The sequence below is a fragment of the Eriocheir sinensis genome, chromosome 5 (genome assembly GCF_024679095.1).
Source record: "Eriocheir sinensis breed Jianghai 21 chromosome 5, ASM2467909v1, whole genome shotgun sequence".
NCBI classification, from domain to species: Eukaryota; Metazoa; Arthropoda; class Malacostraca; order Decapoda; family Varunidae; genus Eriocheir; species Eriocheir sinensis.
The window spans coordinates 26,392,445-26,406,624 of NC_066513.1; the positions used below are offsets into that span (position 1 = coordinate 26,392,445).

The 14,180-nt window shown below is 46.3% G+C and overlaps 1 protein-coding gene and 1 long non-coding RNA gene across 2 annotated transcripts in view; both read right to left on the reverse strand.

Annotated features, from left to right (window-relative positions):
* LOC126985747 (uncharacterized) overlaps positions 1-4,889 on the reverse strand; it is a 37,715-nt gene extending 32,826 nt beyond the window's left edge. Inside the window, exon 1 of the long non-coding RNA XR_007739003.1 lies at positions 4,757-4,889. This is a non-coding gene — a long non-coding RNA (uncharacterized LOC126985747). The remainder of the gene's footprint in view (positions 1-4,756) is intronic.
* A 5,544-nt stretch (positions 4,890-10,433) lies between these two features.
* The window catches only part of LOC126983053 (nephrin-like), a 60,957-nt gene continuing 57,210 nt past the window's right edge, over positions 10,434-14,180 (reverse strand). Inside the window, exons 12-15 of the mRNA XM_050835513.1 lie at positions 13,248-13,386; positions 11,622-11,849; positions 11,247-11,359; positions 10,434-11,085 (exon numbers count right to left, since the gene is read on the reverse strand). Coding sequence (XP_050691470.1) covers positions 10,801-11,085; positions 11,247-11,359; positions 11,622-11,849; positions 13,248-13,386 — 765 coding nt within the window. The 3' untranslated portion in view covers positions 10,434-10,800. The remainder of the gene's footprint in view (positions 11,086-11,246; positions 11,360-11,621; positions 11,850-13,247; positions 13,387-14,180) is intronic.

The window sequence follows — 14,180 nt, forward strand, 5'->3', positions numbered from 1 at the left end:
GATAAGGAAAGTCAGTGAAGTTTGGGACATACGCTATAGCTACGCGTGGCCTCAGTGCTCATCTCCGTCACAAAACTCCTCAAGAATCTTCCATATCCCCCAAGAACACCCGAGGGGGCGTAAAATGGACGCCAAAGCAAAACACACGGTTCCTACTCTTCCCTCTCAGTAAACGCGTGGCCTCGGTGTTCATCTCCGCTACATAGCCCCTCAGAATCTTACATATCCCCCCAAGAGGACCCGAGGGAACGTAAGATGAACGCCAAAGCAAAACACACGGTTATGGTCCCTCCCTCCTGGCATGATGACTCCATTTATCTCGCATGATGAATGGACCCGCGCCTTAAAGATGACTGCCGAGGACTGCCGAGCCACCCCAGTCCGGACTCTCACGACTCTCTCACTAAACGATATATTAGTGACTTTTTAACTTGCCTCTTAGCGATTTAATCTCGAGAATAAAAGTATGGGTCATATATTCCGGCCTACCATTGTTTTCTTTTGCTCCTCTATGCATCTCTGTCTGTCCCATTCTCTTCCTCTCTCCCTCTCTCCCTCTCTCTTCCGGAAGCAAAACTCCACGTAATTTCTAATACCATGATTGTCTGTTACTTATTAAGGATTATCTCGGATTGTTTCCCCGAGCTTGTAACGTGCGTCGAGCTTATGATCATTTTGCTTCAGTTACCCCACGAGAGAGAGAGAGAGAGAGAGAGAGAGAGAGAGAGAGAGAGAGAGAGAGAGAGAGAGAGATACACAGATACAGACAGACAGACAGACAGAGGAGAGAGACTTGCACACACACCATCAATAATAATAATAATAATAATAATAGTAATAATAGTAATAATAATAATAATAATAATAATAATAATAATAATAATAATAATAATAATAATAATAATAGCACCAGCGGCAGAAACATCAATCAAACGCTCTCTATATTCTTTCCCCTATATCAAAACAAAGGCGAGCTAATGGGAGGGGGGATGGGGGGAGAGGGGCAGGAGGAGGAATGGAGAGGAGGGGAAGGAGGGGGAAAGAGGAAGGAGAGGAAGGGGAGAGAGGGAGAGAGGGAGGTAGGGGGGGGGGTTGGTGAGAGAGCTTTCAACACAGTAATAATTCAATATTGTAATGATAATGATGATAATAATAATAATAATAATAATAATAATAATAATAATAATAATAATAATAATAATAATAATAATAATAATAATAATAATAATAATAATAATAATAATAATAATAGCAATAATAATAACAACACCAACAATAACTATCACAAAACCAAAAAATAAATAAAAATAAATAAAAGCTTAAAACCGCATTTCATTCACTCTCAACTATGCTAAGTAGACACAATTTCCCGCACCACCACCACCACCACTGCCACCACCACCGCCAGCAGACTAACCTATCCACCCACCCAGCCAGCCAGCCAAGCGTCAATCCTCAATACCCAGAGAGATCCTATTTCTAGATACGTTTCTCGCCGCCCTCCCAACACATGGTCTGTATTTCAATTTTCTGTACCAATTCCCATGAGTCCACGCATTTCCGGCCACCAATCATGCCTTCTGAGGCCCTGGGAATATTAAAAATGTGGAATGTATTGCGGGAAAGAGGAGAATGGGGTGGGAGGGGGGAGGATGGAAGGGCAAATGAATAGGGGGAGAGTGGGGATGCTGGAGCCGGGAGATGATGATGATGAGGAGGAGGATGGTATAGGAAGAGATGATGGGGAGAGAAGAATAGGAGATAGGGAGACTAGGAAAGAAAATGGGTAGGAAATAAGAGCAGTTACGGAGGTGGACAGAGAAGGGATGCTGGAACCAGGAGATGAGGAGGAGGAAGAAAAGGATGCTGGTAAAGAGATGAAGGAGAGAGAGGAATGGGAGGAAGGGAGGCTGGGAGGACAAATGGGTAGGGAATGAAAGGCAGCTACGGAGGTGGAAAGAATGAGGATACTGAAGAGGAAGAGGAAAAGGATGCTGGTAAAGAGATGATGGGGAGAGAGAGGAATGGGAGGTAGGGAGGATGGGAGGGCAGCTGGAATAGGGAGAAGAGGAGGAGGAGGAAGAGGAAGATGCTGGTAAAGAGGAGGAGATGATGAAGGTGGGATACGGGGTAGGGTGGCGCAAGGGAACATGAGTGGGCCGTTTTTGTAGCCTGGAAATGACGAGTGGTTAGGAGAATAAGGTCGGCGGTGTGGTAAAACAGGACAAGGGTAAGCGGGTTCCAGGGGATTAAAGTATTCGTATATAGGCACTAAGGGAGATGAAGAGGAGGTGAGGGTGTGAGTTATGCTGATTAGGTGCTGTAGAGGTGGTGTGGTAAGGGTTATATGCGGTGAGATGCAGGATGGGGTGAAAGAGAGAGAGAGAGAGAGAGAGAGAGAGAGAAAGTGGGGGAAGGGCTGAGAAGGAAGGGAGGGAATAGGGAAATGAAACGGGCGGAATGAAGGGTTGCGAAGGAATGGGGAAGAGGGGAACTAAGATAACTGGGACGCTGGGAAAAAGGAAAAAAATGGTGAAAAGGAACATGATTGAAAGTGCCCAGAAAATGAAATAAGGAGATAAATGGTGGGGCGAGGAAGGCAAGTAACGTGGAAATAAAGGAAACTGGGAATAAACACGGAATAAGGAGATAAATTTTGGGACGAGGAAGTCAAGTAAGGTGAAAATATAGGAAACTGGGAATAAACACGGAATAAGGAGATAAATTTTGGGACGAGGAAGTCAAGTAAGGTGAAAATATAGGAAACTGGGAATAAACACGGAATAAGGAGATGGTGAGGATAAGATGAAGACAAATTAAACAGGAGATGAGGAGATGGAGCGAGGAGGAAGATGGAAATAAGGAAATAAAAGCGGAATAAGAGGATGCTGGGGATGAGATGAACGCGGGAGGAGAGGAATGAGAAAAAATGAAGGAGACGAAATGAGGAAACTACCGCGGAAGGAAGAGTGGGCGGAGATGAGCTAGTCTTCATCAGAGGGACATAACAAGCCTTCGTCAACAAGGATCGTAAGGTAAGATTAATGATACTGTTTCTCACACCATTTTTACGAACCTTCTCTTCCCCCTTTCCCCTCCTCCTCCCTCCCCCTCCCTCTCCACAACACCCCCACCCCTTCCCTTTCATGTGGTTTTCCTTTCCCCTCCTTCCCCTCCTCCTCCTCCCTCCCCCTCCCTCTCCACCCCTCCCCTTTTATGTGTTTTTCCTTTCCCCTCCTTCCCCTCCTCCTCCTCCCTCCCCCTCCCTCTCCACAACACCCCCACCCCTTCCCTTTTATGTGGTTTTCCTTTCCTCCTTCCTCCTCCTCCTCCTCCCTCCCTCTCCACAACACCCCCACCCTTCCCTTTTATGTGGTTTTCCTTTCCTCCTTCCCTCCTCCTCCTCCCTCCCCCTCCCTCTCCACAACACCCCCGCCCCTTCCCTTTTATGTGGTTTTCCTTTCCCCTCCTTCCCCTCCTCCTCCTCCCTCCCCCTCCCTCTCCACAACACCCCCACCCCTTCCCTTTTATGTGTTTTTCCTTTCCCCTCCTTCCCCTCCTCCTCCTCCCTCCCTCTCCACAACACCCCCACCCCTTCCCTTTTATGTGGTTTTCCTTTCCCCTCCTTCCCCTCCACCTTTACCCTTCCTACCCTGCACAAACCCTTCCATTCCTTTCCTTTTCTTCCCTCCATCCCTCGCCCTCCACCTTTCCCTTCCCATCTACCGTTCCACATCCTTGAAAACACCCCAACCAGCTCCTCTTCTTCCCTTCCACCTTCCTACCTCTCTACCCCATCCAACCCTTCCCTCCTCCTCCCGTTCCTCTACCTTGAAAGCACCCAACCAGCTCTTCCTTCCCTTCCCCGTCCTCCCTTTTCCTCCTTTCTCCCCTTCCTCCTTCCTGAAAGCACCAATCAGCTCTTCCTTCCCTTCCCCCTCCCCACCCCAGCCCTTCCCTTCTCCCGCTCCCCCTCCCTGAAAGCACCCAACCAGCTCCTATCCTTCTCCCTCATTAAACGTGGCGCCTTCAGCGTAAACATACTTTTGAAACCGGCTATACCAACACCGATTTGAGAGCGTAAACTACATATCGTGACGCCACTTTTCAGCGTATTGATTACATGGCAAAGTGTTTAAAGTCTTGTGCATCGTTCCGTTTTGTGGTGCGCCTCGTTTTTCTTCACTTGGTTACATGCTCGTTCGCTCGTTCGCTCCTTTACCTCCTACGCTCGTTTTTTTTCCGCTCAACGAGATGCTACTTTAATTTCCTCCCAGTTCGCTCGTTGTATATATACACTCATTTGATTCCACCTTGCTACACGTTCATATCACTCCCTCTTAACTGCATATGCTAAGTAGTAAACACACGAAACGAGCAATTAAGGAAACGGGACAAAAATTCATACATGCCAAATGAGTAAAGAGGAAATGACCGCAAACGATACAGAATCATATCCCTTAACACTAGGAACTTCCAATCAAACAAAACAGCAAAGAGACAATAGAATAACCAGTGGCATATAAACACAACGTACCATTCAACCCTATGAAAACAGAACCAAACAAAACAGATGAAACAAAAGAATAACGCAATAAACGGTAAACAATAAACTACCGTAGAAGAACAGACCATAGGAAACTAAACTAAAAAGAATAACAACGGAAATAGATATAAACACACACACACCGTACCGTAGAAGAACAGGTCACCGGAAACACCTAAAAAGAAAAGTCGAGATGGAAATAGACCGTACCTTGGAAATACAGGGCGTCGGATGTCAATTAGTGAGGGACGTGAGGATGCAAATCAGGAACAACACACCTCCCTGCTCAACGCCCTCCGGGAATCTGAGGAGCGACGGCAACAGCGAGAAATCTCCGTAGTTGTCAGATTTTCCACAATATTTTCTTCCGTCAACACAACAACGTCAATTTCCATGCATTATCGAAAGCATGGTGAATATATACCTTTGTTTTACTTAAATACCGGTGAAAATATTAGATGTGAAAATTAGAAATAGCGAGAGAAGACAATGATTCGCTACAGTTCCCGCCATTTCGAGGTCTCCAACCGTTGCCAGATTGTTGTACTCAGAGCATCGTGTTTACCGGTTTTCGACACTCATCTATAACCAAAACACATCAGGAATTAAATATTTGAACGGTAACTATAAATGAATTAGGTTATTGGGTGCAGGAGACAGTTAAAGGTTCGGATATCGGTAAATATTAGAGGGTTAGCATGATGATCCGGCAACTTTAAATCTCACGTGTCTCCAGGACCACATTCTCAAACGTTTCGGCGCCCCAGCACACATATTTGACACGCTTTTCCTAGAAGTTTTGGGCATTTCCAGGGGTAGTTTACTGACCCTGGTGATAGTTTGACCCTTCTTTTATGCTATGATTATGAAAAAAGCACTCATGAAAACCAGATTGATCTCCTTTTTGACCTTTGGAAATAGTTGATGTGGGAGGTGAAAGCGTCTGAGAATACCGCCCTGATCTCGATCATAATCAAAGCAGCTTCGAAACTCGCCCGCTTCGGTGACATGCAAATCCTTCCCCTCCGCGGCAATTTTTTTTTATCTCGCTAACCGATGCTTTGCGAGGTCTGTTTGTGGGTATTGCAACACAAGTCATGAGTGTGTGTTGAGTGAGGCTGACTGTTGTGATGGGTATGGTATTGCTGGTATTGCTTGGGTATGTTGGTGTTTCAGATTCTCTCTCTCTCTCTCTCTCTCTCTCTCTCTCTCTCTCTCTCTCTCTCTCTCTCTCTCTCTCTCTCTCTCTCTCTCTCTCTCTCTCTCTCTCTCTCTCTCTCTCTCTCTTAATCTGTTCACTGAGAAGCTTAAGTTGGCATAATAATGATCTGGAAGACACCATAAGAAAATAGCCTGTCCATTTACCTAATTCTCTCTCTCTCTCTCTCTCTCTCTCTCTCTCTCTCTCTCTCTCTCTCTCTCTCTCTCTCTCTCTCTCTCTCTCTCTCTCTCTCTCTCTCTCTCTCTCTCTCTCTCTCTCTCTCCTACGGTGCAATTTCGCTTTTTAGTTCACGTCTCGCTGCCAGGATTCTTCTTCTTCCCACAACACAAAGAAGATGAACCCAGCCACGATAATCAATGAGAGGAGAACAAAGTGCCAATGGACCTTGCTTGACTGGCGGCTGGTGGTGGTGCTGGTGGTGAGCCATGATTTATTACGAGGCTGTGTTGGTCTCTTCTCCCCACGTCCCCCCTTAACACCGACCTTGTCTCGTTCCCTGCTCTTATGCATCCTCATCCCTCCTATCTCGCCCCTTCGTTGATCGCTGACTCCCTTCCTTCCTTCCTTCCTTCCCGTCTTGTGGGAGTTCGGGTGTTCTCTTCCATCAGCGGCTGCTCCGACGACACAGAGCTTAGTTAGTCTGCAAGAAAGAAGATAAACGAGGAGGAGAGGACAAGGAAGACGAGAGGGAAGAGGAAACAGGAGGAGAAGTATGAGAGTAAGGGTAAGGAAGACGATGAAGGAACGAGAGAGAACATGGAGAGAAAGTGAAGAAGAAAAGGAGGAGGAGGAGGAACGCAAAGGAGAAGGATGAGAATGGAGACAAGGACAAAGAAAAGTAAAGCAATATGTAGGAAAAGAGGGAAAAGGAAGAGGAGGATATAGATGTAGAGATGAGTTCAGAAGCAAGATGATGGTAGTAGAAGTATAGGAGGAAGAGAGAGAGGAGGAGAAAGAGGAGAGAAAGGGAAAGGAAGAGGAGGAGGAAGATGGAGACGTAACAGTACGGTATAGGAAGGGAAGGGGAAGGGAGGCAGTAATATTGGAGGAGGAATGGAAGGAAGGAAGAGGAGGGAGAGGAAGAGGATGGAGAGGGGAATATTTCAGTGTAAATGGTGTTCGGTGAGGGGGAAGGAGGAGGAAGGGAGAGGAAGGAGGAGGAAGAGGAAGGGAAGGGTGGAGAGGAAGGAGAGGAGGGAAAGAGGAGGAGGAGGAGGAGGAGGTGGAAAGCAGGAAGACAGTGTTACCAATGATTCATGAGCTTCAGCAGGCCTTAGTGTTGCGAGTGTTGCCAGCGTTGCATTCTTGACCCTGTGCGGATACAACAAACACACACACACACACACACACACACACACACACACACACACACACACACACACACACACATCACTCAATATACCATACCTGCACTGCATCACTCCGCATCCACTGCAAGTCCCCCCCCCCCCACACACACACACACACATACACACACACACACACATTTTCTCCTCATCTTGTACGTGACCTTTTCGGCGCGGCTCGGAAATAGAAGCGAAAATAAAGTTAGAAAAGATAGTGAAGCGAGACTCATTCATCTTAGTTCAGAGCCATTGCAGGATGAAAAAGTAAATAGGGCAAACACACACACACACACACACACACACACACACACACACACACACACACACACACACACACACACACACACACACTCACACACACACCGGGTGCTCGCGTTTGTGTGTGTGTGGGGTGGGTGGGGGGGGGGAGAGTGGAAACATATACAATTAAAATATAGAAGAAAAATATAATGACGTGAAAATTAATTATGATAAATAATTAATATTTATGTTTTCGTAGTGGTCTGTCAGGGATCGAGAGGACACGGCCATTAATTAGTAACAAATATGAGTAAAAAAAAGTTAGGCATGATATTTTAGCTTCAGTGTTTGACAAGAATCATAACTCATAAATTACGGCTGCCACTTTGAGTAAAATATGGGGGAGGGGGGGGGGGTAGGGGAGCACACACACACACACACACACACACACACACACACACACTACTCACCTCAACTCCATAAATCTATAACTCACCTTTATTTAACTGAAGCAAATGAGAATGAACAATTACCAGACGGCATAGCATCCTTCAAACCGCTATCCTCGTTACATTTGTGTCTATTATGTATATTTTCGTGTGACAACCAATTACACCGATCACTTAAAGAGGCTTATTAATTGGGGTTACAGAGAACAAAACAACCTACGCACATCAATTTAATCTCCAGTAATAAATGTTTTCTTTTGTTTTGTTAGTTTCTTGTATTCAATTTTAGTCTGTTTTTGTCTGTATTAATTTTTCTTGTCTGTTTCCTGTATTGATAAGGGTAACATTGAGCAAAACAACCTACGTATATCAATTTAATCTCCAGTAATAAATGTTCTCTTTTTTTATGTCTGTTTCCTGTAGTCACAATAAGAAAGAAAACAAGGAAAATACACGTAAAAGAATACATTACAAAACGCGTATCATCCTCGTCATCGTCAACAGAAACACATTGGCATTATCACAGTTGTACCAGATCAGAGAGGGAGACCAAGTGACCAACCAGGCCTCAGGAACACACACACACACACACACACACACACACACACACACACACACACACACACACACACAAAGTCATGCACATATCTTCAAGGCATGGGGCACGTATTGGTTTATCGGGCTGCTAATTTTTTAATGATTCCCATAAACATTTCCTCATCAGTTGGCCTTTATCACGGTACCTCAGCTTGTTACCAATGGATTCTCTCGCTGAATTATAAACTTTGGCTCATAATCTATTTGAAAACTTGAAAATTCCATAAAAATAGCTTGTATACATTTTTAACACCCTAAACTTTACCTTTCGAATCAAACTTTACCATTAGCATACTTGACTTCTTATAATGAAACGTAATATTTCTGCTCATATCTCTTCTAGAACTTGAGAATTTCATAAAAAAATAACTTGTGTACAGTTTTAACTCTGTAAACTTTTACATTGACCTCTGGAATTAAACTTTACCATAGGCATACTTGACTTTTTAATATGAAACGTTATACTTCTGCTCATAATCTCTTATAAAACTTGAAAATTCCATAAATAATATAGTGTATACATCTGTAGCGTACTAACCTCTTACATTTACCTCTAGAATTAAACTTTTTTATTGCCATCTTCGTGTTTTAATTGGAAATGTATCATGGCTATTTTTTTTTATTATTAACAACTTTGTCTTCTTAACATGAAATTTTTACCGTTTTTTGCCTTCAGTGTTCCTCCTTCACTGCAAAATGGAAGAAAAATACTGTGCTTCAGCCTGCCCCCAATCGGCTTATTTATGTATATTTTTCATCTGCCTCCTTTAAAATCAGGCGTGTTTCTGACTTTTTTACCTTTCTTCTGCCTTTACTCTTTCTCCTTCACTGCAAAATGGAAGAAAAATACCATGCTTCAGCCTCGCCCCAATCGGCTTATTTATTCAGTTTTTTCATCTGCCTCCTGTAATATGAAGCGTGTTTCTGCCTTTTTTTTTACCGTTTTTCTGCCTTTAGTCTTTCTCCTCCACTGAAAATGGAAGAAAAATACTGTGCTTCAACGAGGCCGCAGTTGGCTTCTCGTATACAATGGTGGGCGATACGTTTGAAGTCACACGCGGTTGGGGAGGGAGTGAGTGCCGCGCCCCGCCCGCCGCCGCCGCCGCCGCCTATCAGCTGTCGAGTCCACGATAAACAAGGTCAAAGAGTGAGGTGCGTATTATATCCTTTTCCGCGCTGAAAGGACTCCAAACACGAAATATACACACACAGTCTCGTTTACACACAGCAGCAGTGATGAATGTGTACATGTGGTTTTAATCCATTTATATTCATCGCTTCCACTGAAAGACCAACTGGAAAAGGTGATGAATGGATTAGTCTTTAAATATTTACCCTCGGATGATTGAAGTTCACTCGTCCCATGCCTGATAGACGCGTAGGTACACACACACACGCACACGCACACGCACACACTCGCACCCCCCCCCCCAACACACACACACGCGCCGGTAACTATCATCTCTCCGCGGCTGAAAAAAAAAGTTACAAAATGGATACGTCTTGAGACACACTTCAAAGGACATCTCAGTTTGTGTTCCCGCCTAAAACTGGGGAGTAGATTCAACATTTACAACAGCACATCTTGGAGGCTGACTTCTCGTGGGTTCCCCCCTCTCGCTCTCTTGAACGAAGCGTCATCAGCGTAGAAACGGCCGCGAAACTTGACCACGGAGGCAAGTTTCATAGTCGGTGAGGTCTGCAAAGATGGGTATGGGTTAATGAAACAGGGAGAGGATCAGTTTACTCGGCGTTTAAGTTTTCATGTTTGCTCTCCGCGGTGTTTGTGAGAAGGAGACCGCTGTTGGCTTCATGTTCCTGTCCTTTGTGGTTGCCAAGATTTATTGTGTGTCTCCGGAAAATGTGGGAAAGATCCTAATCGCAAAACTTTAGCCATCCGTCACTTTTATATATTGTCTTGTTGTCACGAGGGGGAGTGCTTTCTTTACTAGAGAAATAATGGATGACTCAACTATAATAAATGGTGAGATAACCACAAACTATTAAGTATCGCGGACCAAAGACATATAATGATCAGTAATTCCACGTATGTATTGATAACAGAGCCGTGGGATAAAAACTATACCATAAAGAGGCATTATTAGAAGGCATGAATATCCCATCAGCCTCTTCCCATGCATCACGTTTCAATGCTCCCCTGAAGAAGCAGAGTTGGCGCCCAGGATGCTTTTACCCGCGAGTGTGATTTATTTAGCCGTTTGTCAGTTTGCAGACAATGAAGAGTTACATCACATGCGGAGGAGCAGGAGGAGAAATAATGCTTGCATGAACTAAAAGGAAAGGTGAAATAAGTAAAAGCAAACTGTTCAGCATCGCAGACCAAAGGCACATAGAGATAAGTAATTGAACATAGAGACAACAGAACCACGGCGACCCACCTCATACGGAGCTCTCGTGCCGCGGCGTGAAGGTCATCCGGCTCTTCAGGCCCTGCGGCACCACGTCTGCCCTGACCGAGGGAAGCGACCGTCTGGAGGGGTCCTGGCGGTCCACTCCTCGAGGGGCGGCGGCGTCCCTCCCGGCGTGTTGCTGCGGAAGGAGGTGCGGGAGGGTGGCGCTGCCCTGGCCCTCCGCGGGGAACTCGTGGGGCTGCGGCAGCAGGTGAGGGACGGAGCCGCCCAGCCCGAGGTCAGCATGCGCCTCCACCTTCGTGCCGTACCCGTACTGGGGAGGTGCCGAGGGGGAGGAAAGTGAAGATTTAATGTTAGCATATCTTGAGTGAAAGTATTTTTGATGGTCATCTCCTACGCCTCACAGTGGCCTATAATCCTAATGTTCATCTCTTCCTGGCGTATCTAAGAGCGCCACAAGCCAAGGCGTGTTACCTGGTACACCTGCTGAGGCGAGGCGCGCGGCGTGCCAGGTATGGAGGTGTAGGGCGCCGCCAGCGACGGGCAGCTGATGGTGCGCACGCCGCCCACCACCCACGCCGCCGCGTCTGACAAGTAGGGAATATGTGTATGTTTAAATGAAAGGGTGCACAGCGTATCATGCATAAATTCATATTGGTGTGGGTGTAGTATTGCCTTTATAATGGAATCCTTTTTAAAGTACGTATTGCACGGTGCTGTTTGCATATATGGTTTCCAAGAAGCCTCTCAGTTATGCCTTTTCATGTTCCTGAGGAAACATTTCAGCCGCCGCGCACACAAAACACAAATAAAAGTTCCGAGAATACGTGAGAGTCGTGGAGTCAATACCTTTCCCCGTGGGGGGCGAGGGGCTGGCGCTGGGTACGTCCATGTCTGCCGCAGCCTGCCGGCCGGGGTCCCGCCGGCCCAGACGTCCGTGGCACAGCCGAACGGTCACCAGCACCGCCACCACCACCACCAGCACGCCGCCCACCGCGCCGGACACCACCGCCACCAGGGGCTCCACCGCCATGGGGGCCGGGGGAGGGTCGGGGGGCGGCGAAGGTTTCACGGCCGCTGGCGTGAGGAAGGAGAGAGAACTAATCACCAACTTTTCGCAGCACCTTCCCAGAGGCGAGAGAACCAAACTTAACGAGTCGGCCACCAAGCGAGCCAGCCAGCCAGCCAGTCAAAGAGCCAGCCAGCCAGCCAGTCAAAGAGCCAGCCAGCCAGCCACACAGCCACCCAGCCAGTCAACTAACTAGCCAGCCAGCCAGCCACACAGCCACCCAGCCAGTCAACTAACTAGCCAGCCAGCCAGCCAGCCCGTCCACCAAAAGCCAGCCAGTCACACACACACACCCTTTTCGTGGAATCGGCCGAAGGTAAATAATGTCTTTCACTCCCCGGCAGCTCAGCACACTCCGTCCCGATAACTAGTTGCTCATAATACTTTTCCCGCGGCTGTAACTTTCCGGTCGGGAGGGAAGGGGAAGGAAAAAAAAAACTAATATGCCATTACGAACTTACTTTAAACTTGAATCTCTTGGCGAAAGTTGCGGAGAATTTTGCTTCAATGATCAGGAAAAAGAGAAAAGATATAAAACTTTGGCGTCATGAATATGAGAGCGTGTGGCGCCCAGGCGACGTGAAAGATGAAAGAATCTTGCGGCCGCCGACAGCAGGCCACCTCTACTTCCGAGGGGATAATCCGACCTTCCGAGGAGGGTCACCACGTCCCTTAAGCATCTACTCAGGAGGGGAGTTAAGTAAATATCCATCTCAAGGCGTCGGTGGGTACATTTCACGCCCCGCCGGCCGCCTGTCTCCCTGTAATAGCCACTTTAATAACCTTGACATCAACACCTTCAGGGGACGACTTGAGTGTATTCTCGGAGCTTATTTTTCCCACCTCCGCTTCACCCTTCAAGACTCCATTCCACGCCAGTGTCATATACATGTTCAGAACTCATTTTTATGTACTCCGGGTTCAACCAGAAGGGAGATGAAGCAAGGGAAGGCACTGAGGCGAGGCAGATAAATAGAAACAGTATTCAATATAATATAAATGCATATGATTAATTATTTAGTCTAATTGAAACGAGAAATGATCTTTGTAGATGTGTATACGTGTGCTGTCTGACCCATATTCTCAAAACACTTCGGGACTTACACACCCACGTTCGATAAGGCTTTGGTAGAGGTCGTGTTAGTACATATATGGGTAGTTTTATAACCCCAGTGATCGTATGACAAGGCTTCTGCACCATGAACGTCAAAACACACTCATGAAAACTTGACTAACCTCCTTTGTGGCCTTTGAAAATACTTGTTTTGGGAGCCTAAAGCGTCTGGGAGTAAGGGTCTATCGGTCTGAACATGTAGGTGCCCTTTTTACGTGGGGAAATAGTTACATTACATAGGGTGGCAGTGTTTGTCGGGGTTCGGAGATCAAACGAAGGAGGGGTGACTGACCTGTCCTCTTTTCGGCTTGATCTTTGAGCGTGAAGAGTCTGAGGGCGACAGGCTCCCCGCGTCCCTTGGTGTTGTAAGCCCACACGGTGCCGACGAGGACACGACCCGGAGGAATGCCGCTCACTGTGAAATGCGGAACCTGCAGGAAAGGGGAGAAGGGAGAAGGGAAAGAAGGGAGGAGAGGGAGAGGAGACAGGGGAGAGGAAAGAAGTAACAGGGGACGAGGGAAAAGGAAGAAATGAGAGTGAACAGGGGAGAGGGAGAGAATGAAGAAGGGAGAAGGGAGAGGGAGAGCGGGGAGGGTAGAGGGGAGAAGAGGGATTGAGAAGGGAAAGAGGAGAGAGAGGGGAGAGGGGAAAATGGAAGGTTTTATTACTGTTTTATTTTTCGTGTGTGTGTGTGTGTGTGTGTGTGTGTGTGTGTGTGTGTGTGTGTGTGTGTGTGTGTGTGTGTGTGTGTGTGTGTGTGTGTGTGTGTTTTCTGTTGCCTCCCATATGTGTTGAAGGGTGAAATATACGAGTTAATTTCATTCGTGTTTAGTTCGCGTTTTATGTGTTGTTGTTTTTCTTGTTTGTGTGTGTGTGATAGTAGGAGAAATAAATGTTCTAAGTATATCTATGTTTACTTTAGTGGGTTTTTTTTATGTGTGTGGGTGAAATATGTTTTTATTCTGTGTTTAGATCAATGTTTTTTATGTTTTCTTGTGTTTGTGTTTATGCTTGTGTTTGATCTCGTGGTTGTGTGTGTGTGTGTGTGTGTGTGTGTGTGTGTGTGTGTGTGTGTGTGTGTGTGTGTGTGTGTGTGTGTGTGTGTGTGTGTGTGTGTGTGTGTGTGTGTGTGTGTGTTTCTGTTGCTCCGATACGTGGTGAAGGGTGAAATATATGGGTTTAATTTCTTTTGAGTTTAGTCCAATGTTTCATGTTGTTTTGTGTG